The sequence below is a fragment of the Pongo pygmaeus genome, chromosome 16, assembly GCF_028885625.2.
Source record: "Pongo pygmaeus isolate AG05252 chromosome 16, NHGRI_mPonPyg2-v2.0_pri, whole genome shotgun sequence".
In the NCBI taxonomy this organism is placed as follows: Eukaryota; Metazoa; Chordata; class Mammalia; order Primates; family Hominidae; genus Pongo; species Pongo pygmaeus.
In genome coordinates, this window is record NC_072389.2 from 71,415,590 (window position 1) to 71,441,925 (window position 26,336).

A 26,336-nucleotide genomic window follows, 5' to 3' on the forward strand; every position below is an offset into this window, starting at 1 on the left:
ACCTGAGCACCCCCCGCCCTTGTCCCGGACTCGCCCATTCCCAGCTCATACCTGATGGTGTTGTCAGCGTCACAGGGGCAGGGCAGGGTGCAGCCTGGGCCATGCAGGCCCTCCGGGCACAGTCGCTCCTGGCAGCGTGGGCCCTTGTAGCCAGGCTCACACTCGCAGGCACCCGTGGTGGGTGAACACTGCCCCCCATTGTGGCAGTCACAGCGCTGCGAGCACTGGAAGCCAAAGGTCCCGAAGGGGCACTCCTCTTGGCACCTGTGGGAGAGCAGAGTGGGGCTGAGGCTGTGGGCCAGGATCCCTCGCCTGTGCTTCAGGATCCTCCAGGATGTGGTCCTCCTGGCCATCTGGCCCAGGCCTGGTGTGCTCCACCCTGCTCACAGCCTCCTCCCCTTTTCTCTCTCCTCCTCCAGGAAGTAGTCCACGGTTTAGTTCGCCCCAGTCATTTCTGCCTTTCATGCCAGGTCTGCTCAGTCCCCCCAGCAATGAGTTGGTACTACCATATTTTATTGATTCCAAGCCTAAGAATTTTTAAAAATTAAAGTTGTGGTGAAATATACATGTTATGGTTTAAATGTTTCTCTCAAAATTCTCATTGAAACTTAACACCCAATGCAATGGTATTAGGAGGTGTGGCCTTTGGGAGGTGATTAGGGTATGAATGGATTAGTGCTCTCATAAAAGGGGCTGGAGGGAGCTGGTGAGGTCCCTTTCTTTTTTTTTGGCTCTTCTATTCTTTTCACCCTCTGAGGGTACAGCCTTCAAGGCACCATTTTGGAAGCAGAGATCGGGGCCCTCATCAGACACCAAACCTGCTGGCCCCTTGATCTTGAACTTCTCAGCCTCCAGAACTGTGAGAATCAATGTCTGTTGTTTATAAATTACTCAGTCTCGGGTATTTTGTTATAGCAGCATGAGCAGACCAAGACAGTACGCCCCATAGAATTGACTATTTTAACCACGTACAGTTCAATGGCATTAAGCACATTTGCACTGTTGTGCCACATCACCACCACCCATCTCCAGAATGTTTCCATCTTCCCAAACTGAAACTCCGCACCCATTAAACAAAAAACCGTTTAGGTGGGTTTAAAAACACCTTGCTTTTTTTTGTTTGTTTGTTTGAGATGGAGTCTCATTCTGTCATCCAGGCTGGAATGGCATGATCTTGCTGCAACCTCTGCCTCCCAGGTTCAAGCTATTCTCCTGCCTCAGCCTCCTGAGTAGCTGGGACTACAGGCGTGCACTGCCACGCCCAACTAATTTTTGTATTTTTACTAGAGACGGGGTTTCACCATGTTGTCCAGGATGGTCTCAATCTCTTGACCTCATGATCCACCTGCCTCGGCCTCCCAAAGTACTGGGATTACAGGCGTGAGCCACCTTGTTTTTAAAATATATTTTTATATCTCTAAAATTAGATAAGTCTTGTAATTGGTGACATGTCATAGTTTAATTGCCAGTGTTTTTCATTCTTTGCAGCATATGAAACAATGATGCATCTTACAATCAGTGGCACCTTAGATTTGCTGAAATGGGGTGATTTTGTTTCTATACAGTATCTCTGGTTTTTGAGCCTTTGGGCCAGATGTACAGTCTCTCTTGTCCTACTGGGAGACATATCTCCTCCCTGACTGCGGATTTTCCCTCGAGTAGAGGAAGCGTCTTCCTGCATCGGACTATAGAATGTCCTGTGACAAGGGCTATTTTCCCTTCCTTGGAAGGAGGTCCCCTCAAGGTAGGGGCTGAGTCTCTCCCATCAGCCTGTGAGCCCCTAAGGAGGAAGCCTGGGACCCCCTTTGTGTCCTGTGTGTGTCTGGGCTAGTACTTAGAGCTCCCAACATAAGGATAATTATTCAGCTTCATTTAACTCACAGCCGTGGGTGTGGCTCCTCCGTGGGTGAGTGTGACCCCCACTGCTGACCACCTGGTTTCCTGAATGTGCCTCAACACCCCTTACCCCCACCCTGGGCTCTTTCCCAGGGGATGCAAACTTATTGTCACAGCAACTAGATCCGGATGAGTCAAGGGTTAAACCTGGGGGAATAAGGGGTAAAAGAAGGGGACGACTTCTGGCATCCCAAAGACAAATGGAAATGGCCTCTGACCTCTGGGGTTCTGGGATATCTTTGTTCCAGCACCGATTCCACAGTGTGGATAATGGAGAACTAACCTAAAGCTCTGACATCCTCTTCTTTTTCATAAAATGGGACGATACTCACTAAACCTCATCAGGTTCTGTAAGAATTAAATGGGATAATGTGTGTAAACATTTAGAAAGGCGCCCAGACCATAATTGGGGCTCAATTAGAAAAATTAGTTATTTTCATTAGGGCTCACGTTAATATTGTTTTCAACAGTTCTTATAACAGAGCCCATCTGACCTTCTGGCCTTAAATTCAGGCATGAAAAAGCCCAAAGGGAAAAATTCTAAAATGTTAATAGTAGAGTGGATTTGAGGAGTTAGTGTTTTAATTATCATATGTTTCCATTTTCCAGGTTTTCTGTATATCTTCTACAGTAAGCAGAGGGGAAAAGCAATTAAAAAATACAGCTCTAACCTCTTCATTGTGTATTTTGGAGGATCGTGGGGGTGGAAGTACTCTTCTACACACAGGGCAGGGAGGTTCTCTGTCTGGGTGACTCAGTTGTCTATGGTGAGGGTGAGTGGCCAGACCCTCGTGGATGTGGCGGGGCCGGCTAGCAAGTGTGTGGGGGATGAGAGCAGCCAGTGTGTGGGGCACCAGCCTTGGCAACTTGAGACTGGGGTGTTCTTGTCTCTCTTCTGTGCCTTTGTTGCTCTGCGCCCCCAATGACGAGGAGAAGAGGACAGTGACTGGGGTCTGGCCTTGAGTGCTTCCTTCCCAAGAAGATGCCACTAGCTCTCCCCTCTCAGAGCCACTGTAGCAAAGGAGTGATCTGGCAGAATAGTGGGGCAGCAGGGATCATGATGACGACACTCCTGGGCACCGTATACTGAGGGGCTTCCAGCTGCTTAGGCCCCAGAGCCTGTCCCCAGCCCCTGGAGCAGCACATATTCTCATCACCCTCACTTTGGAGTTAAGGAGGCTGCCATGAGACAAGTGAGGCAACTGCTCCAAGCTCACGCAGCCTGCATGTGGCTAAGATGACCCCAGATTGTCTTTCTGCAAATCTTGTCATATGTCAGCCAATCTGAGGCCTCATGAAGGGAAAGAGAGCAGAAAAGAGAGGGAAGAAGAGGCAAGAAAGAAGGTGATGTCTGGGGAAGGAATGGAAAGTAGAAGACAGAAGGAGGAGAAGTAGAATGGGGGAAGGGAAGGAGGGAATCTGAGGCAGAAGGGGAGGAAAAAGAGCAGCTGAAGACCCGAATAATCACTATCTGAGTTGCCTGCCAGCCCCTGTTCAGCCTGCAAATGGATTTCTCCAGAAGTCACTGTGCTTTGCTGGCCTCGAATGTCTCAAATGTGGGGTGAAAAAACTCAAACCAGATACCTCCTGATACCTGTTCCTTTTCAAACATTCCTGCTCCCTCCTGCTTAGCAGGACTGCACAGAGCCCTGAACCCTAAGCTCCTCTGAAGGGCAATTCCGTAGCCCACTATATTTTTGGGGTGCCTGGATCTACAGCCCCAGAAAAGCAATCTGGAAATGAAATATTGACAACCTAACTCATTTACATAATCAGCCTCTTTTTTTCCCTACTCACAATTTAAACAACTTATTTATTTAGAGATCAAGCAACGACAGCTAATGAATTTTACACAAAGCATGCTAATAACGGGGCCTGCGGAACAGAAGGGTAATCACAGCAGGAATTAGTTTTCTACTTAAACATCCTTCCATTGCACCATATCAATCTAATGTGTCCGATATTGCCATTAACAACCAGATACATTGCTCAATTAAATCACAAAATGAGCTGCAAAGCCCTCGTTACATTTCGTGTTTAATTTGCACTGGTTTCTGCCTATCCGGGGAGGCCTGCATTATTACACCCACTCAACTTTAATATGCTCGTGATGATTTGGGGTGGGTTAATGCAGCTGTCACCTATGAAATTAATGGAGGCAATTTTACAAAATATTAAACACCAGGCAGCCCGTTTAGGTGAGAAGCCCAAATGCTGCCTGGCCTCCTATTCAACTCTCCTGTGGTTGATAGGCAAAGCTTGCTGGAGGGCCCCTTGGCTTTAGGGGTTCCTCTCTGCCCAGGATCATGGACCAGCCTCCAACAAGCAGAGAGATTTTGGATTATTTCTCTATTTGGCACATCTTGACAGGGAAAATCGACAGCACCAATGAGCTAGGGTGTACTGGTATGGAGTCCAGCCGGCTAGAGCCTTGGGCCTGCTCATTTCCAACAACAAGCGGGCGGTTTGCATTCTCATGAGAAAGTGGACTGACAAAGGAGGCCTGTGCTGGCTTGAGGGTCTTCCTGATTCCAGTCCTTACTGGCTCATCCTGAGCATTTCCTTATTTGGGGAGATGGTGAGGATGGGAACATGCGCTCAATGTTTCAGCCCTCCCTCCCACGGGTCAGGGAGGGACGGATCCCCACATGCCACACCCCACGTTCTATGCTGGGGAAGCTCACGTTGATGAACACTGGCTCACAAAGAGATCAGATCTGGCTTAAAAGACTTCCAGCCAGAGGCAAATAAGCCCAAGGCTAATGGACAATCTCTTTTCTGGACATCACTAAGGATTTGGGGCTGATTCTAGTGAGAGCTGGAGGAGCCCCGATTATGTCTATTAGAAATGGAGGGATTCATTGGTTAACTCAGCCTCCATCCAGGCTTCCTGATGTCACCCAGGCAGGGAATGATGAAAAATGTTTCCTCATTTTGTCTGAGAAGAGTATAAAGTCCAGGAGCCAGAAATGAAACATGGATCCCCACAGAACCAGGCATGGGGTGTGGGGGCTGCCTCTGTACAGCCCTTCTCTGCTTGAAGAGATCCATGTGGTCAAGAGTGAGAAGGAGGAGACTTGGCCCTGGTTCTGTGGGTTTCAAATATCTTTTTCCAGCTCCCAATCTCACCATCACACACACCGGTTGCCGTTTCTCCCTTTTCCTCTGCACCTGCCCTGTCATCATGGCCTCCTTCTTCCAGGTGTCGCACATGTGCACATATGGCAATTCCCCAGTTCTGTGTTTTTTTTGATTATCCACTCTGCAAGGCTGGTTTCATTCCAGGACATTGGCACCCTCCTTCAGTCTGCTCTTAAGCCACAGGCCTTCAGAGGATGCAAACTGATGCCAGTATCCTTTTGGTGGAACCCAAATTAGGACTAAAAACCCCTTCCAGAAGAAATCGTGCAAAACGTATGAAGTGATTTTGCACTCTCAACTTCCTTGGATTATCTGTGCCATTGCCTCCCTCTATGAGTGCAGAGTAGAGAGTGGGGGCAGGTGCTCACCTCCTTCCCCCAGGTGAGCCCATGCAAATTCAGGGCTTGGGCCACTAGGCTCGAGAAGAGGGTGTCTCTGCAGGCCGAGGGTGAGGAGGGATCAGGTGCCAACTCTCCCTGGCAGGAGAGCTCAGAGTGCTTTCTGAGAAAGGAACTGGAAGGCTGGCAGAGAGAGGGCTATGAGCTGTTCTCTGCAAGGCTCCTGTGAATATGAGTAAAATGGACAGCAAAGATAACACTATCCTTACCTGTCCCCCATGTATCCAGCTGTACAATGGCACTGTCCAGTCACGTGGTCACACTGCCCTCCATGGTGGCAAGGACACTCCTGGCTGCAGTTCTGGCCAAATGTCCCTGGTGGGCAGGGCTGGGCACACACTGCTCCCTGAAAGAAAGGTGGGAAGACATGCATGGTGGTGCTCCAGAAATGCCAAACTTTCCTGGGAATGGCACAGCTGCTGTGGCTCCAGGGACCACCCAACTTCCCAGAAGAAGTTCAGACAGCTGGACACCAGGGCTCCAAAGCCCTCCTCTTAGAGATGGGAGATGGGAGACTGAGGGCAACTTGCTCATCCAGTTATTCAGCACAATTTAGGAACTGCCTATTGTATACGAGGTGCTATGTTAGACACTAGGGGTGATTCGACTTGATTCCTGTCCTCCTAGTCTACCACAGAAAGAGCCAAAAAAACCGCTAAGTACAAGGTGCTAAGTGATCTCACATGGGTACACAGTAAAGTGCTGAGAAAACACAAGGAAAGAGGCTGAGTAAACATGCTGGTATGGAGACGTGCACTTTGCTCAGCTTCTTTCTCAAACCCAGCTGACATGAGAGCCAAAGGGGTACAGGTATAAACCCACGAGGAAAAGAGGAATAGGAGACAAAGGATGTCACACACTGGAAGATGGAAAAGCAGGTGGAGGAGCGATAACTGCTTTGGTTTCTGCTTCCTGGGCAATGTTAAGTGCCTGCAAAGGGAGCGTCACAATGCTGGATGATGAAGTCCTTTGTAACCTCAAAAAGCTCAGGAATCAGAGACACTGGGACCTTCTGAAGGTGAAGGTGCAGATATGATCAAAACACGACTGTTTGAAAGTTTATAAAATAGGGAATTAGACCCCCATTCTCTGCCCCCACCTTGAATAGCAGCCAGGTGAATTGTCCAAGTCTTTCAGAGAGGTTGGTGTCATAGGCTGTGGACAAGGGACACAGGCACAGATGAAGGTGGCGGGGAACTCTCCTGCTGCTCTCTTCCCTGCTGCACTCCTAAAGGCTGACTGCCAGACTGAACTCCCTGTGGCAGGAGGTTGGAGGGTTCCTTTCTAGGGACACTGAGGAGCTCAAGAGAGATGACCTAAAGATATTGATAGTTGAGGGTCCCATCAGTCAACACACCTGACATCTCCTTCCACCCCCAGGTGTCCAATTAGCTTTTCTGGGGCTCACTGTAAAACATGAACAGATGGCCAAGGATCACCAGATATTTGAAACAGGCCCTCACATGAAAGAGAAACACTGAAATAAACAAATGGGCAATAGGAACACACAGGAAATAGGAACCAGGCCTGAAGCAAGGAAAACCTAAAAAAAGAGAAGGAAAAAAGCCTCTATCATAATTAAAATGAACATGCTCAGGTAGCTATAAGAAAACATTGCACCTATGAAAGAATAGAGTGCTATAAAAGAGGATATCCAGAGAATAGGAAAGAGGTCTTGAAAATTAAAAATAAAATGGTGGAAATTAAAATGTTGCAAAAGAAGAGCCAAAAGATAAAGTTGAGGAAATCTATAAAGTATCCCAGAGAGAGAGAGAGAGAGACAAAGATAGAGAGATGAGATTAAAAATAATAGAGAAAATATAGAGGACCAATTCAGGTGGTCTGACATCTAATTAACAGGAGTTCCAGACAGTAGAACAGAGAAAATAGAGGTGAGTAAATTAATGGAAAATATAATAAAAGAAAATTTCCCAGAATGGAAGGATGGAGAACCTGGGTTTCTGAACTGAAAAGGCCTACAAAGTCTCTAGCAAAAATATAAAACAAGACCCACATCAAGGCATGTTATCGTAAACTTTTATATCTCTATGGATAAAGAAATGATGTTCACAGATTTTAGAAAGAGGAAAACAGGCTAGGTATGGTGGCTCATGCCTATAATTCTAGCACTTTGGGAGGCTGAGGCGGGAAGATCTCTTGAGCCCAGGAGTTGGAGACCAGCCTAGGCAACAAAGCAAGATCTCATCTCTACAAAAACAAATAAAAATGAAAATACAAAGAGGAAAACAAACATACAAAAATCAGGAATTAAAAGGGTTTAGAAGCCAGAAGACAATGGAGCAATGCCTTACAAATCCAGAGGAAAAAAATCATTTCCAACTTAGAATTCTACACCCAACTAAACTAACACTCAAGTAGGGGACTCAATAAAGACATTTTCAGATTTGAACAGCCTCAAAAAGTTAACCTTCCATAAACACTTTCTCAGAAAGCTATTGGAGGATTTGTTTTCCATCAAAAAGAATTCCCCAAGAAAGCCGGGCACGGTGACTCACGCCTGTAATCCCAGCACTTTGGGAGGCTGAGGTGAGTGGATCACCTGAGGTTCCAGACCAGCCTGACCAACATGGAGAAACCCCATCTCTAATAAAAATACAAAATTAACCGGGAGTGGTGGCACATGCCTGTAATCCCAGCTACTGGGGAGGCTGAGGCAGGAGAATCGCTTGAACCCGGGAGGTGGAGGTTGCAGTGAGCCAAGATCACATGACCGCACTCCAGCCTGGGCAACAAGAGCAAAACTCTGTCTCAAAAAAAAAAAAAAAAAAAGAATTACCCAAGAAAAAGAAAGGCATAAATTCCAGGAACTAGGGACTCCAACAGAAGACAGAGGTGAAAGGAATCCCAGGATAGCAGTGAAAGGTAGCCCCAGATGACAGCTATGCTGCAGGCCTGGAGAGCAAAGAGTTAAAGAGTTCGGACTGGAACAGAAGACACCGGCTTCTAAGAAACGCCTCAAAAACAAAACAAAAGCAAAAACTGGAGAGACTTCTAATGGGTCTGACCTTATTGAGAGGAGTTTGAGAGCTGTTAGAGAGTTTTAAGGATAAATTAGTAACAATACACATGTATATTAACATAAATATTAAAAAATAATTTAACCAAATTGGACATGGTGGCACCTGTCTGTAGTCCCTGCTACTCAGGAGGCTGAGGCAGGAGGATCACTTGAGCCCAGGAGTGTAAGGCTGCAGTGAGCTATGATTGTGCCTGTGAATAGCCACTGCCCTCCAGCCTGGGCGACACAGCCAAATCCTGTGTCTTAAAACTTTTTAAAATGATTTAACCACAAATTGTAATATAACTCCACTGGGAGGGTGGGAGAGGGGTTGCGTGTTTGTATGTGAGTGTATGACAGAGCTGAATCTTATTCTACGGCAGAAAGTCTAATGGGTTCAATGACTGTCTAAAATGGAAAAGTCAAGAAACGGCTATAAAGCATGTTATGTAGAAAAATGGAGGGAAATGCCAGAAGAGATATCTAAAAGATTTGAAAGTGTTGCCTTTAGGGAGTAGGATTTGCAAATGGAGCAGGGGACTCCCCCGCCCCCCAGTATTAGCCTTGTAGTATTATATAACTTAAAATTACATGCATGAGTCTTAGGTTTTTAACAGATCTGAGCCTGCTCTTGTCTCTGCTGCCCTTCCAGCCCTGCGCACACCCGACAGTCATTTCTCTTATGGAGATCAAGGATGTTCCTCCAATTAATCAATCAATTAGTTCAACACACAATTATTAAGCACCAATAATCACCAACCCTGCAGAAGCTAGTTTATTCAGGAAAATTGTGCCAGACCAGAGTCATCTTTCAAGATCATCCAGTTTACTTGTAATGAGTTAAATAGGAGGCCATTCAGCTCAGACTCTCCTCCACACACAAGTCAGAAGTAGGGGGGCTAAGAGGCGGGGCTGAGGCGGAGCTGGGGCGGGGCTGGGGCGGGGCTGAGGCGGGGCTGGGGCGGGGCTGAGGCGAGGCGGGGCGAGGCGGGGAAGAGAGGGGCGGGGAGGGGAGGGAGGAGTGAAGGGCAGAAGCAGCTGAGGACAGTGAGAGAATGTGTGTGTGTGAGAAAAGGGGAGAGAAGAGTCACTCAGGCCAGGTGCAGTGGCTCATGCCTGCAATCTCAGCAGTTTGGGACGTCAAGGCACGTGCATCATTTGAGGTCAGGAGCTCAAGACCAGCCTGGCCAGCGAGGTGAAACCCCATCTCTAGTAAAAAATACAAAAATTAGGCGTGATGGCAGCTGCCTGTAATCCCAGCTACTCGGGAGGCTGAGGCAGAACAATCACTTGAACCTGGGAAGCGGAGGTTGCAGTGAGCCAAGACTGCCACTGCACTCCAGCCTGGGCAACACAGTGAGACTCCATCTCAAAAGAAAAGAAAAAAAGAAAAGTCAGAGTAGGGGTACTTCTTCCTCCTGGAGGTGTAGGGGTACTCCAGGCATGGCAGGGGCCTTTCTCAGTGCACATTATAAGTTCTAGGTATTCAAGAGGGAGGAGAAGTCTTTCTGGCTTCTATCTGACTCAGTCTTCTACAGTCCTGGGCTGGATAAGGACACTCTTGGAAAAACATTTTTTTTTTTGAGATGGAGTTTTGCTCTTGTTGCCCGGGCTGGAGTGTAATGGCGTGATCCCGGCTCATGGCAACCTCCACCTCCCGAGTTCAAGCGATTATCCCATCTTAGCGTCCTGAGTAGCTGGAATTACAGGTGCCCGCCACTACGCCCAACTAATTTTTGGTATTTTTAGTAGAGATGGGGTTTCACCATGTTGGCCAGGCTGGTCTTGAACTCCTGACCTCAGGTGATCCGCCTGCCTCGGCCTCCCAAAGTGCTGAGATTACAGGCATGAGCCACTTCACCCAGCCAAAAAAACTTTTTTTTTTCCCTAAGAGATGGGGTCTCACTCTGTCATCCAGGCTGAAGTGCAGTGGTGCCGTCCCAGCTCACTGTAACCTTGAACCTCTGAGCTCAAGTGATCCTCCCGCCTCAGCCTTCTGAGGAGCTGGGACTGCAGGCTCATGCCACCACATCTGGCCAGGTTCCTCTCCTTTTTAGTGCTTCTCAGACACAACCAGTGCTCTCTGAGGTCAGTAGAGACGTCTGGTACATAGAATGCATCCTTCCGGCATTCCCTAGGGAAATCAAGCATCCTTGAGACTTTTTGGTGAAGTGGGTGAGCACCTCTTTCAGCCCCTGCTCAGGATTCCCAAACTGCAGTCATCCAAGCACGCTGAATCTCTAGTCCTCTTCCCTGGTTTGAGCTCCTGGGGCCTGAGAGAATTTGATATCTTGGAGGTCCTGTTGCCTGGTGTGGTGGGAAGAGCACTGGGTTCACAGTCATGATTTGGGCTCAGATCCCAGCTCTGCCTCCTCCCAGATAGGTGAGCTAGGATAAGTCAGGTGATCATTCTGAGCCTTAATTTTCTCATCTATAAAATGGGAGTAGTAACTCCTAGTCTTCCAGGTGGTTATAAAGATGAAGTGAGATTAGAGATGTGAAGGAACCTAGTACAGTGCCTTAAACAGGGGGCACTTAATTAATAGTAATTGAACCAAGTTGACACCTGATGAGGTGGCACATGGTGGGAGCCCCATATAACCTGAGACTGAGAAGAGTAGAAGAGAACTGTATGAGTCATCACCCACTGCTGGCTGGAAGAACAGCCTTTTGGGGAGAGGCAGGGGGAGAGAGCAGCCAGAGAAGTCAGCTTAGGAGAGGGCTATGGCCTGTGGTTTCTCTCCTGCTGCTATGAGCTGAAGTGTACCCCTTCAACATTCCTTTTTTTTTTTTGAGATGGAGTCTCGCTCTGTTGCCCAGGCTGGAGTGCGATGACGTGATCTCAGCTCACTGCAACCTCCACCTCCCAGGTTCAAGCAATTCTCCTGCCTCAGCCTCCTGAGTAGCTGGGATTACAAGCATGTGCCACCACACCCAGCTAATTTTTGTTTTTAGTAGAGACTGGGTTTCATCATGTTGGCCAGGCTGGTCTTGAACTCCTGACCTCAGGTGATCCACCCACCTCGGCCTCCCAAAGTGCTGGGATTACAGGCATGAGCCACTGCACCCGGCCAACATTCCTATGCTGAAGTTTTAACCTCCAGTACCTCAGAATGTGACTGTATTTGGAAATAGGACCTTTACATAGGTAATCAAGTTAAGATGAGGTCATATGGGTGGGCCCTCATCCAACATGACTCATGTCCTTACAAGAAGAGGAGACTAAGACAGACCCAGAAAAAAAGACGACATAGAGACACAGGGAGAAGATGGCCATCTACAAGCCAAGGAAAGAGGCTCAGAAGGAACCAACCCTGCTGACACCTTGATCTTGGACTTCCAGCCTTCAGAACTGTGAGAATCAGTTTCTGTTGTTCAAGCCGCCTAGTCTGTGGCACTTTGTTATGGCAGCCTCAGCAGATTCATGTACTTGCCCTGTGGTCAATTGAGTGTGTATCTCCAATTGTAGTGGGATCTTGGACTGCTGCGGCATCTAGAAGGTTGGACATGGGGTAAGGTGATATTTTCTGTTCCTCTCAGAACTGGTTAAACCAAATGGCTTTGTCAAAATCTGGAAAACAGTCGCACTTTAAGAGGATCTTGGCGGCTGGGTGCAGTGGCTCACACCTGTAATCCCAGCAATTTGGGAGGCCTGTAATCCCAGCACTTTGGGAGGGCGGATCACAAGGTCAGGAGATCGAGACCATCCTGGCTAACACGGTGAAACCCCGTCTCTACTAAAAATACAAAAAATTAGCTGGGTGTGGTGGCGGGCACCTGTAGTCCCAGCTACTTGGGAGGCTGAGGCAGGAGAATGGCATGAACCTGGGAGGCGGAGCTTGCAGTGAGCTGAGATCGCGCCACTGCACTCCAGCCTGGGCAACAGAGTGAGACTCAGTCTCAAAAAAAAAAGAGGATCTTGGCTAAGTGGAACATAAAAAGAGAAGGGGCCAAGATCGTGAAAGGACTTAACACCATGCCAGCTCTCCTGGAGGGGAGGCAACTCAGCCTCAACAAGTATCAGAAGGCATTTCTAATGATCAGTGATGCTCCAGGGTGGCATGGACACCCTCAATGGACAGTGAGCTGTGGTTGGTGTGGGTGCTGTGAAGGTGATCCAGGCCACAGGCCGGGAAGTGGGGCTCCATGAATCTTCCTTCTCAAACCTGAGCATCTGTGATGCTAGGCCTTGGCCCCAAAACCTCTCTCTCTTTTTTTTTTTTTTTTTTTTGAGATGGAGTCTTGCTCTGTCACCCAGCCTCCGAATAGCTGGGATTACAGGTGCCCACCACCATGTCTGGCTGATTTTTTGTATTTTTAGTAGAGATAGGGTTTCACCATGCAAAACCTCTCTTTGGCCCTCTAGGATAACTGGTCCTATTTCCCAGCTCCTCAGCCTCCTCTCTTCCAGTTTTGTCTTTGTGTGTGTGTGTGTATGCACATAGGCATACACACACTGTATCCAGTCCCCAACATAAGACTGCGAACTCCTAAGGGTGGGGGATGTCAATCCTATTTCTTCCTGCCTCTCTGTCTCTAGTGCCCACTCACATGAAACTACTCAGACCTGGTTTCTCTGCTTTGAAAGGTCTCAGAGCCCAGAAAAAGAGGGGAAACAATTCCCCAGGCTCTTTGCGAAGACCCCTCCTGAAACAGGCTTCAGGTTGGGCTAGCGGAATATCCTGTGGGCATGCTTAGGGCCTGGTGGCCAGGAATCTCTGAGGAGGGGCCTGGAGGGCCAGAGTTCCTAGCAGCTCCTCTCTCCAGTTCCACACAATGGCCTGGGTCTTTGGGGGGAGGTGCATGGTGTGAATAAGCAATCTCTATATCTCTGAGTTGGAAAATGTGTGGTTGAAGTCACATAGGGCCATTGGGAAGTCAGGCAATGGAAGATGCTAAAGTGGGGAGCCTTCTCCCCAGTATCCATTCCTTGGTCCCAGCTCTCCCTGGGAGGAGCCTCAGGCATGAGTGCAACTTCATTATACGGTGACTCTGCATGCACAAGGGGTATTAATAATTCATACAAATCTGCAAGTTAAATGCTATGTCAAAAATAGAAATGCAATTGTCTACAATAAAATTAAAAACATAAAGTCCTCAAATCCAAAGGCTTCTATCGACAGAGTTTCCTGTCATCTGGAAAAACAAACCTCTTGCTGTGCTGGGAAGAAATACAATCCCTCCATGTGTTTGCTTCTCACCTTCCCCCTCTTCAACCACCCGAGCCTCAGCAGTGTCTCCAGAGAGGCCTTTACAGGCAAAGGGATGCTGTGTGCTTGTTCTCCCCACAACATCCTGATCCAACCTCTCTGCTGCAGCTGGGCCTCTGAGGACCCAGCCTGCTGGGTGGATTTCTGAAAGCTGGTTGGAGATGAGAGGGTCTTTCCAGAGACTGGTTCAGGGTGGAAGAAATGGGCAGGTATGGGAGAGGTGGTGGCAGTCCCTTTTTCTTCCTCAGAGGAGACAGACAGATGGACAGACAGACACCAAGAGCAGAAGACTTGGATTCTAGCTCCACCTCACTCCTAACCACCAGTGTGGCCTTGAACAGGTCCCTTACCCTCTCTGAGCCTCAGCTTCTTCATCTGAGAAAGGAAGGTATTGACAGACCGGTGGGATTCAAATCTCTTAAAGCTGGGAAACCCTGTTTTTATGTGAAATCTTACCCAGAGCACCTCAATATAGAAACTAGATTAAAATGGAGAGGTGGGGGTGGTATGGGCACCAGAGTCCTAATGATTAGGCTCCTGCCCCCACTCTCCCTCAAGAAACCCTAGGGTTCTGTGAAACACAGAAGGAAGTCCTATGGTCTGGATCAGTTCTTTCCAAATGCAGACCTGCAGACAGGACTGGCTGCCTCAGAACCATCTGGGGAGCTTATTAAATAATAAATAGAGATCCCCCGGTCCCAGGAGGACACAGATGCAGCCTGGGAATCTGTATTTTAAGCCCCCGCCACCACCTTGTCAGCTCTGGTGTGCAGTCAGGTTTGGATACTGTGAGACCAAGTGGTCCCCAAAGTCCTTTCCTGCCCTAAAAAAATTCTGACAAGACTGTGCCTGCATCGATGGGCCCTGCAGGTATCCTCCCGTCTGTCCCTATGACCTCTGCATTCACAGCCTCCTAAAATATCCTGCTTCTGCTCAGCAGTCCTGTCCTCCCTGGCTTTGCAAAGCCTCAGGCCCCAGGGGAGGTGGTGGACTGTGTCGCTGAGCTTCCCCTGAAACGGAGCGTGTTACTGGAGAGTCAGAGGTAGGTTCGCAGCCCAGGAAGGTCAGCTTCAGCTGACTCACTGCCTCTAAGGGCTTGGTCTGCGGGGGAGGCACTGACAGGCAGGGTGTGTTGGCTAAAAGGAGGCTTGTGGAGGGTCTGTGGCACCCAGAGATAGAAATCAAGCCATCGTAGAGGGCTACAGAGTTTGCAAAAGACTTTGGACATGCACAGCCTCACATGAGCCAGCCTCCAACTATGGCAGCTGGGCAGGGCAGGGCTCACTGTTGTTATATCAGTTTTGTACTCGGGGGAAGGGGAGTAATTGAGGCTTTTTTCAGGGTCAGCATTGGCTGTGAGACCTGAATTTAGGCCCATGAGGTTACAAATCTTATCCTCCTTTCCCACAATGGTTTTTCCCAGACATGAGACCTGGGCTGCTTCAGGCTACATCAGAATCACCTGCAGTACCTGTTAAAATACAGATTCTGGTGCCCACAGAATCAGAATGTGTGTGTGTGCAAGTGCAGGGGGCGAAGTTAGATAAATTCAGGTCATCCATACCTGCTGTTTCTCCTCTTTTCCCAGCCTTTTCTGCCACCTCTGGCCCAGGGCCCATGGCAGCTCATGTGGGTGCTCACACCCAAAGACAGAGCTAATCTTACAAGAAGAATTCAATTTCTTTGCACATGGGAGATCACAGGCTCAGAGAGGTGAGTAACTTGCTTCAGGCCACACAGCACTTAGAGATGGCAGACCTGGGATTCAAAGCTGTGTCCACGGCACCACTGGCAGCATTTAGTGATGCCCTATGGTGATAAATAGGAGGGAGGTTATTCAGAGTGGGAGAAAAATTCAGCTTTTTTTTTTTTTTTTTTTTCTTTTTTGAGACAGAGTCTCACTGTCACCCAGGCTGGAATGCAGCAAATTGATCTTGGCTGCGACCTCTGCCCCCTGGTTCAAGTTATTCTTGTGCCTCAGCCTCCCGAGTAGCTGGGATTACAGATGTATGACACAATGCCTGGCTAATTTTTGTATTTTTAGTAGAGATGGGGTTTCACCATGTTGGCCAGGCTGGTCTCGAACTCCTGACCTCAAGTGATCTGCAGGCCTCGGCCTCCCAAAGTGCTGGGATTACAGTCACGAGCACCATGCCCGGCCAGTTTAGCCTTTTAAGGTGTGCGTGAGTGACGAAGGCTCAGCCCTCCAGTGCCTCACCCAGATCCTTTGGGCCCACCTACCGTCCAGCCTGGGGGGCAGGCACACTCGCCAGTGATGTGGTGGCAGGTGCCCCCATTCTGACAGGGGCAGCGCAGCTCACAGTGAGCTCCATGGCTCCCAGGAGGGCACAGCTCCTCGCAGCTGCATGGAGAAGCAGAGGTGTTAGACACAGCAGCATTCAGATCCGGTGGCAGAGCCCCAGTGCTCCAGGGTTCCCTAGGAATTCCTTCACAGTCAATGAATCTGTATTAGACACAGCATCAGCTGAGCTGCAGTCCTGCTCCCTGCCAGGAGGGGGAAGCAGGGCTCAGACTGAATACATTGGAATGTAGGGTGCTTGGGCCAATACTTGTGGGATGACTTAAGTGTTCTTAGTGTAAAGAAGAGTATTCTGGGGAGGAGGCTGAGGAAGGCTTCCCGAGGAGGAAGGCATTTTACTTGGGCCTTAAAGGTGAAGTTAATTTCACCAGGAGAATGGAAGGAAGGGCATGTCAGGCCAAAGTCATTGCATTAATGAAGGCACTGAGAAGTGCCCATGGATCCCATCTTCAAGAATCCGCCTAGATTCAGAGAGGGGAAGAATCTGGAGCACGTTCCTTCCAGGCTCAGGAAAGCTCCCAGCTCCCATGACAGGCTCATGTGCAGGGACTGGGTGCTGTTGAAGGGTGGGGCAGGATTTGCACGGGGTCTTGGTCTTGGGCCTTCATCCAATGGCCCTGGCCTCTAGCTCACTAGGACTTGGGAGCTGGCCAGACATCGGGGTAGGGAACACCCTCAATCAACAACGTCTCTGTGGTCAGCGTCCTTGGCCACCCCTCAGGATCTAGGCTGTTGGAGAGGCCACAGAGCCTGCTACAGGGTTGGGAGGAGAACTTAAATCTTGCCTCTGAGGGGGTCTCAGCTAAGCAGTCTTGCAGGTCTCCTGTCAATACTACTCTCTGAGAAACTGGAATGAGGGGCTGTTTGGTGTCTGGGGAGAGAAAGTAAGGGAGAGGAACAGGCGGAGTAATCCTCCCAAATCTGTACATGGTATCTGCCCAGGACCTTCACCTCTCTCTGTCCCAAATGCCCTAGAAGGGAAGGCCCCAGGTGAGCAGCATCATATGGGTAAGGTCAGAAGAGACTTCTAAGATAAGGGCTGTCTCTGCCAGGAAGGGCCTCCTGGGAGGGTTTTAGGGAGTGCCCACTCGGGCAGTCTCAGGAAGGACCAGTCAACGCGGTCCTGGAAGGAAGGAATCTGAGACCTGCGTGGGTGAGGCCTGGGCATTTAGACTCACAGGAGATTTCATAGCCAAGACTATCTCGACCCTCCTGGTCCCACCACCCAGCCCACCCACAAGGAGCCTAGGGCTGGGCGTGCAGCTGCGGTGAGGGCAGCCACTCCAGGCCCCGCCCCAGTCCCTCCACCCCCTCCACCCTCCCCACCCAGGCACCCTCCAAGTCCCGCCCCTCCAGGTCTTGCCGCATGACTCACTAGACGCCGGTGTAGCCAGGTGCGCAGAGGCACTCGCCGGTGCGGGGGTCGCAGCTGGCACCGTGTCGGCACTGGCACGGCAGCTGGCATCCCTTGCCGTGGGTGCCAGGCGCGCAGAGCTCCTCGCAGCGCCATCCACGGAAGCCGGCGGCGCACACGCAGGCGCCTGTGATGGGGTTACACAGGGCGCCGTTCTGGCACTGGCACCGGTTGCTGCAGTGGGGCCCCCAGTGGTCGCTGTCGCAGCCTGCAAGAGACGGGGCAGTCAGGGATCAGGAGCCCTGCAGGCTCTCCTTGGGGCAGGGGCCAGGAACCGATGCCCATGCGGCCTTCCCATCTTTGCAGCGCTCCTCCCTGGACAGGTGGCAGCAAGGGGTGCCTGGGTGGAAGCTTTGGTGCCTCATAACCTGCATCAGTTCTTCCACCAAGCCGTGCAAATAATCACACAGGCCAAGAAGGGCAGAGCGTTTGTTTCCTCAAGGCAGCTTCAGAACCCATCTCCTGGTCCGGTCATTCTCTTCCAACCAAATGGCTGCCCTAAACCCCCCTCTCCTGTATTGAAATTCCGGAGCCACAAGCTGTTTACATCCCTCTTTGCTAAGCTCTTGGTTGGCTGCCTGTTTCTGTTCCTTTCTGCCGGGCCCTTTCTTTTCCCATCTGCCACCCCTCTTCTCTGTGACCCTACCCCTCTTCTTGGGACCTTCTTCTTGGGACCTGTGGGACCCAGTCCATTCCAGCTCCCATTTCTCTATCTTTCCTGCCCCCATCTCCCTCTTCCCCACACGCATTGGTTTTCTCACCTTTTGCATTTCACTCACTCTCTGGGAATATTTCCTCTAACTCCCTGCCCCTCCCCGGGCTCCATCTCCCTGTCACCCTTTTCATCTCTTCCTCATGCTTCTTCCTTTCAGTAATGCCTACGCCCCCTGGTTGCTTCAGCTTCAGTTCAGTTTCATTACTTTCCAAGCAGCCAGCTTCAGAAGGAGCAGGAAAAAGAAAGGCTTCCCTGAGAAGTAACAGACAGCCTTCAAGATCTTTACATGTAATTAAATGTTTCAAAGAGAGATAGCTGAGCCAGTTTTGCAGAAATTCATACTCTATAGCTATGGAAAGGGGCTGAACAGCAGAGCCCCAGAGAGTTCACCCAGCCTGCTGCCACCTTCCACTCTGACCCTCACCTGATGCATACGGGACACACAATAACAAGATGTCCTCAGTTATAAATTCTGGGGTGAAAGTGGGGTGTGGAGTTCAGGCATGGACAGGCACACATAATGTTCTGGGAGAAGTTCAATGGAAAGAATGATTGCTCCCAGCTAAGGAGACCAGGCAAGACTTCTTAAAACAGAAGCCATCTCAAGTGGGCTGTAAAGGATGTCTCACTTGTCTGCCTAACAGGGTGAGCAACCATCTTGCTTTCAGCACCGAAAGTTCCACATTCTGGGAAATCCCTCAGTCCTGGGCAAACTGGAATGGCCGGTCACCGAGATTATCTGTTGCTGTTTGTGTTCCAGGTTTCTAGGGTTTAGACACTCAGAGAGGAAACGGGGCAGGTGAGTGGGACTGGGAAGGTGTCACTGGGGTAGGCTCAATATAAGCAAAGATACAGCAGCGTTCAAGTGTTGGGCGTGTACAAGGGTACAAGGTTCTAGTGTGGCCAGTAAGTGCGTGTGGTCTTTGGGGGCTGAAGGTTGGTGGAAGGATCAGCCCCACCAGTCCCCGACATGTCCCTCCTACCTGCTGACCAAGGTCAAGTGGTCAATGTCATGGAGCCTGCCCATCATCCTGTAGCAGACAGAGTCACCAAGGCCTGGAACTCCCATTACCCTATCTTGGTTCATCCCTTCTTCATCTGTGCCCCAAGTATTCACACACACAAACTGAGCTGCCAAGTTATGAGTGAGTCTCACCCTATATTTTCCACCTGCTATTACAGTGAGTAAAGCAAAAATTAAGTCCACTTATAGCTACAGCCTCCACTCACATTGAAAAAGGCTCACAGAAGGCTGGACACCGTGGCTCACACCTGTAATCCTAGCACTTTGGGAGGCCAAGGTGGGTGGATTGCTTGAGCTCAAGAGTTCGAGACCAGCCTAGGCAACACGGTGAAACCCCATCTCTACTAAAATACAAAAAATTAGACGGGTTTGGCAGCATGCACCTGCAGTCCCAGCTACTTGGGAGGCTGAGTCAGGAGAATTGCTTGAACCCGGGAGGCAGAGGTTGCAGTGAGTCGAGATTGCACCACTGCACTCTAGCCTGGGCGATAGAGCAAGACTCCGTTTCCAAAAAAAAAAAAAAAAAAAAAGGCACACAGGACAGAGAGTGACTGAGTATTCAGCAGTCCAGCACCTCCTACCTCATCCTCTCTTTGGGACACACACTCAGTGAGCAGAAGGACTAGCAGAATTATCTATGGTACCATTTCTCTTTTAGTTGCCAAGCACATGTAGTTGAATTCACATAGCTTATTGTCCATATGTTGTGACTCTATTATGATAATGACAACCACATTTTACTTACTTATTTATTTTGAGACAGAATCTCTCTCTGTTAGGCAGGATGGAGTACAGTGGTGTGATCTCGGCTCACTGCAACCTCTGTCTCCCGGGTTCAAGCAATTCTCCTGCCTCAGCCTCCCGAGTAGCTGGGATTACAGGCACATGCCACCACGCCTAGCTAATTTTCGTATTTTTAGTAGAGATGAGGTTTCACCATGTTGGCGGGCTGGTCTCAAACTCTTGACCTCAGGTGAGCCACCTGCCTCAGTTTCCCAAAGTTCTGGGATTACAAGCGTGAGCCACCACGCCCAGCCAGACAACCACATTTTAAAAGCTCCCTGTGTGCCAGGCACCATCCTAGAAGTGCTACATACATGACTAAAATTTAATCCTCACAACAACCATGTAAGTTAGGTTTTCTTATTTTCCCATTTGACGGAGAATACACTGTCAGAGAAGTTAAGTGATTGCCTGAGGTTACAGCAAGAGCAAGCCTAGGTCTCCTGGTTCTAGCTCTCCCCACTGCAGCTCTTTGGGACACTTTCTGGAGGATGAGTCCAAGGAGTGAAATTTAGAGGTGGCCTTGGGGACAAGGTGGCAGCCACAAAGCACAGATCGGGGATACCACAGAGACTAGCCACTTCTTCTCTGTTCATCACTGTGAACCACCCCAGGATCCAGCACAAGGAAGTTCCTTCCTTTGTTGGGACTGCAGTTACTGCCCTGAGATCTTGGTTCTGTATGAAACTGTTGGAGCCAAAAGGCAGTTTGTTCTCGGTGCATCCCAGGGCATATAGTTATGCTTTGCTTATCAAACAACCTGTGTTCTTTCTGGCACAGCCAAAACCCAGTAGGAAGCAAAACTAGCCGCCTGATAAGGAAGCCAGAATATTGTCATAAAGTCCACATGGTAACACTTGGGTGTTTTCATTCTTCTGCTTGCCCATTCAAAAACATTTACCAAGGACCTGCTACTGCCAGAAAGCACCCTGCCCTATTGGGGTGCACAGTCTAGTAGGGGTAGAAATGCTGGAGCAGCATTCATGGTACACTACAAAAGTGCTCTAATAAGGGCAGCTCAGGGCATTATAGAAGGACATGTAAACACAATTCTATTAAGCCTGGCACTCTGCTTTCTCACAACACAGACTGGCATGTGAGTGTGTGTGTATATGCACATGTGTATGTTTGTGTATGCATTTTTTTTTTTTTTTTGAGACAGAGTTTCTCTCTTGTTGCCCAGGCTGGAGTGCAGTGGCATGATCTCAGCTCACTGCAACCTCCGCTTCCCGGGTTCAAGCGATTCTCCTGCCTCAGCCTCCCGAGTAGCTGGGATTACAGGCGCCCACCACCATGCCCAGCTAATTTTTCGTACTTTTAGTAGAGACAGGGTTTCGCCATGTTGGCCAGGCTGGTCGCGAACTCCTGATCTCAGGTAATCTACCTGCCTCAGCCTCCCTGCTAGGATTATAGGCATGAGCCACTGCACCTGGCCAATGTCTGCATGTTTTATGGGGCTCCTAAAAACTATGTGAGCAAGAGCTCTGTGTCATAGTAAGAAACTATGGAAATAGGAAACATTTATAGATGAAAAAAAGGAAAGCAACTTGCAGCCATTAATATAGGGGCAAATAGCCTCTCATATCCAAATTGACAGGAAGAAGTTACATTCAATTTAGAATATTCTGATTAAGGAAGCAGAGAAGTGTGTAATTCATTCCAGAGAAATTTCCCCCTAGAGTGATTAAACAAAAAAACAATGTTAGGGTTCACAGGGATAAGTTTCAGTTATCTAGAAAATTCACTTAAAACACCTAATTCCCCAGCAATGACAGAGAAATGAAGCAGAGCTGCAGCGAGTCAATTATCAACTCTGCTGAAGGTGACTAAAAACTACCGTCATTATAATTACAAGAGGACTTTGCATTCTTTCACAGAGAATCGCAAACTCTTACCAATTTGGCCTTGGAATGTCACCCCTCACACATTTCTTTTTTTCTGTCCCAGGCTCTCCTTCCTAATTATATTGGGCTTTGGCTGATTTTTCTTTTCTTTCTTTCTTTTTTTTTTTTTGAGACAGAGCCTCAACTCTGTTGCCTAGGCTGGAGTGCAGTGGTGCAAACTTGGCTCACTGCAACCTCTGTCTCCTGGGTTCAAGCAATTCTTGTGCCTCAGCCTCCCGAGTAGCTGGGATTACTGGCTGATTTTTTAAGTGAGTAGACTGTCTCTGGGCAGCTACTGAGTGCTGAAGGGCACCTGGAAGTGTGCAGCCTGGCTTGTTCTGTTCCTTGAGGCTGGGCAACTCACCCCCTTCCCCTGCTGACTGCTTCAGACTTTGGGGTCCAGGCTTAGTGTGCCCCTGGGTCCCCAAGAGGGCAAATGACTTCACCACTGTCTTCTTCACTGGCAGGCTTTTAAATTTGTAACTACAGTTGATCAGGCAGTTACTAATGCCAAGTCATGAGATAAAGGTGCAAAGTGAATTTTCTCATTTAATTCTCACAACAACCCATAATAATAGCACCTGCTGCAGATGGACACGGTATGCTGGCAGCCAGCCTGGGCTTAAACAGCCACCCTTGAAAAATCCACAAAGAGGGGAGAGCAGAGACTGATTTTCCACAAGTGCCTTATTCAGGGACTGGTTTATGTGTGAATGGTGGGCGTAGGTCCTACGTTTTCCATGACTGGCCCTATTTCCCATAATTTTATTCTCTTAAGATTATCTATTGTTTATTCAGATTTTTTTCTATTGTGGTAAAAGATATATAGCATACAAATTTCCATTTTAATCATTTTTAAGTGTGTAATTCAGTGGCATTAATTACATTCACAGTGTTGCACCAACTATCAGCACTACTTCCAAACTTTTCCATCACCCCAAATAGAAAAACTCTGTAGCCATTAAGCAGTAACTCCCTAGTTCCTCCCCTACCACACTGGTAACCTTTAAGCTTCTTTCTTTCTTTTTTATTTTTTTGACAGAGTCTTGCTCTGTCACCCAGGCTGGAGTGCAGTGGCGTGATCTTGGCTCACTGCAACCTCCACCTCCCAGGTTCAAAGGATTCTCCTGCCTCAGCCTCCTGAGTAGCTGGGATTATAGGCATGCGCCACCACGCCCGGCTAATTTTTGTATTTTTAGTAGAGATGGGGTTTCACCATGTTAGCCAGCATGGTCTCGATCTCCTGACCTCGTGATCCGCCTGCCTCAGCCTCCCAAAGTGTTGGGATTACAGGCATGAGCCACAGTGCCCGGCCTTTTTTTTTTTTTTTTTGATGGAGTCTCGCTCTGCCCCCCAGGCTGGAGTGTAGTGGTGCGATATCTGCTCACTGCAACTTCTGTGTCCCATGTTCGAGTGATTCTCCTGCCTCAGCCACCTGAGTAGCTGGGACTACAGGCATGCACCATTACACTCAGCTAATTTTCCTATTTTTTTGTAGGGATGAGGTTTCACCATGTTGGCCAGGCTGGTCTTGAACTCCTGGGCTCATTGATCTACCTGCCTCGGCCTCCCAAAGTACTGGGATTACAGACATGAGCCACTGCACCTGCCCTCTCTCTTTATGAATTTGCCTGTTTAGATATTTCTAGATTCTAAATGGAATCATACAATATCATTCTTTTGTATCTGGCTTATTTCACTTTGCATAATATTTTCAAGATTCATCCATGTTGTAGCCTGTATCAGGACTTCATTCCTTTTTATGACAGAATAATATTCAATTGTATAGACAGACCACATTTTGTTTATCCATTCGTCTGTTGATGACACTGAGTTGTTCCACCTTTTGGTTATTGTCTACAAGACAACAGTGAACACTGGGGTATAAGTATCTTTTAGGGTCCCTGAAGATAACTCATTAAACGGACACAACTAAATTTTTTTGATGCCGTTATGGACTGTACTAGGAATAATAAATAATGCGGCCGACCATTACTTTTCTGCCTTCACCACTGTATAGGAAGGTTTAGGTACCTGTGCCCAGTCTGCTGCATTAGCCCTGGAGTCTCTCTGGGCTGGAGGACGACAGCAGCTAAGGTGTGTCTTTGGTTTGTGATTGCCCTTTACTTTCCCCACATCCACCATCTGGTCCCACCCTGCAGCCAGCTCAGCGGGGCACAAGAAGAGCCGTCAGCAGTGCTGATGAAGGTGCCTGGCCAGCCCTTCTCCCAGCTACCAAAGAACCCCCTCCCAGCTGCTTATAGGATTCACTTCTTCAGACAGTGGTTCTTGGCCTGGCTGCAGATCAGCATCACTGGGGCAGTTTTAAGAAACACTCTTGCTTGGGCTCTACCCATGGCCATTCCAAGTGAATTGGTCTAGGGTGGTAGGGCCCAAGCATAGGTCCCTTGAAAAGCTCCCCAGGTGAGAACTCTTTTTTCCCGTGATCTCTGTTCTCACTGGTCCTCTCAGGGAGATGTGCAGGAGGATGCTGGGCTGGAGGTGGGGTGGGAGAGGACGTTAGTCCTTCCCATTCCATAGACAGGAATCCTGAGACCCAGCAAGGAGGAGGAGTCGGCCTCTGAATTGAAGGTCAAGGGATGGAAATGAACCTGGAAGCCACTGCCCCTGAGCTGCCCCAGCTTGTACTAAGGACTGGGCCAAGGCCCCCACCTCCCTTCTCCTCTCCAGCAATGAGAAGGCCTGATGCAGTCACAGCCCCTCCCAGAAAGGTCTGTGGCCCCCAATCTCCCACCCCACCCGCAGAAGCAGCAGTGAGAGCTGACAGGTCACGGGATTGTTCCTGAGTTTGCAAAGCAGCAGGCAGGGAGGCAGAGATGGAGCAGCAGCCGCCGGAAACCATTCCAGCTGATAAATAAAGTGACTTCCCAGTGAGCGAGGCCATTTGTCAACTGACTTGCCCCAGTAAAAGCACAGTCAAGTTCTCCGAGGCTGAGCCCCTCCGCTCTTTCCAGGCCTAAGCTGCAATTCTGAGGGAGCACTGAAGGATGAGTCAGAGCCAATGCTGGGCACTCCTGGGCAGCCTGCTCCCCCTCTCTGGGCCTCTGTTTTTACATCTGTAAAATGACAGGTTTGGATCAGTGGTTCTTGCCTGGAGTAGGTCACCCTCCCCAAGATAGCATCTGGAAATGGGAGAGGGGGAATTTAGGTTGTCACGAATAATCCCAGGGACAACTGTACACAATTTAGAACTGTATCCTGGCTGGGTGCAATGGCTCATACCTGTAATCCCCAAACTTTGGGAGGCCGAGGAAGGAGGATCACTGAGATCAGACATTTGAGACCAGCCTGGAGAACACAGTGAGACCCTGTCTCTACCAAAAGCTAAAATTATCCAGGTGTGGTGGTGCACACCTGTAGTCCCAGCTACTCGGGAGGCTGAGGTAAGAGGATCGCTTGAGCCCAGGAGGTTGAGGCTGCAGTGAGCTCTGACTGTACCACTGCTCTCCAGCTGTGCAACAGAGACTCTGTCTCTAAAAATAAGATAAATAAAATACAAATAAAAAATGCCAAAGATGTCCCCATTAAGAAATACTGGGCCAGATGAGGTGGCTCACACCTGTAATCCCAACACTTTGAAAGGCTGAGGCAGGAGGATAGCTTGAATCCAGGAGTTCAAGACCAGCCTGGGCAACATGGCAAAACCCCATCTCTACAAAAATTATAAAAATTAGCTTGGTGTGGTGGCATGTGCCTGTAGTCCCAACTACTCAGGAGGCTAAGGTGGGAGAATTGCTTGGGCCTGAGAGGTCGGGCTGCAGTGAGTTGTGATGGCGCCACTGTACTCCAGCCTTGGTGACCTGGTGAGACCCTGTCCAAAAGCAAGCAAGCAAGCAAGGGAAGAAAGGAAAGAAAGAAAGAAAAGAAAAGAAAAAAAGAGAAAGAAAAGAAAAAGGAAGGAAGGAAAGGGAAGGGAAGAAAGAAAGAAAGAAAGAAACAAACACTGGTAGGTAAATGCTGGAGACTCTTCAAGTCCCAATGCTGTGTGATTCTATGCCCTGTTTGCCAAATGTCCCCACTTGAGAAACAGGCCAGAGGACACAGAGATAGGAGGTGTGTTTGTATGAAAAAGAAAAATTGGAGGTGGTTACCCGAGCTCTGAGCTGAGCTATCACTCAGTTTCCTGTCTTTCTGCCACTTAGATTGTTGGAATTAAATATTAATAGACCAAGGTAGATTAAAACCCAAACCTTCTGACACAGTCCCTAAGCCTAGAAGATGCTGACAGCACAGGATTATAATGATGTATCATTAGCTCTTAGTGATCTATTTATTACACTTGTTACTCAGTGTTGCTTAACCACACCGTCTATACCTCCCTTAAACCTCCAAGGGGAGGCTGGGATTCACAGAGGCTGCGGCTCCATATCCCACCCATCTCCTAGGGTAGCAGGGATGGAGGAGTGAGCACACACACATGGGGAAAACCCTAACCCTGAGAGCTTACCAGGGACCAGCTGCATTCTCCCATGGGTTGTTTCCTCTAATTTTCTTACTAATCCTGTGCCAGTT

General features: G+C 48.9%; 1 protein-coding gene across 2 annotated transcripts in view; it reads right to left on the bottom strand.

Moving 5' to 3' along the window:
- MEGF11 (multiple EGF like domains 11) overlaps positions 1–26,336 on the bottom strand; it is a 284,797-nt gene that overhangs the window by 67,505 nt on the left and 190,956 nt on the right. For both annotated transcript variants that reach the window (XM_063652702.1, XM_063652703.1), the window contains 4 exons: positions 17,360–17,606; positions 15,906–16,026; positions 5,645–5,781; positions 52–264 (listed from right to left, as the gene is read on the bottom strand). In XM_063652702.1, the coding sequence (XP_063508772.1) occupies positions 52–264; positions 5,645–5,781; positions 15,906–16,026; positions 17,360–17,606 (718 nt within the window). The remainder of the gene's footprint in view (positions 1–51; positions 265–5,644; positions 5,782–15,905; positions 16,027–17,359; positions 17,607–26,336) is intronic.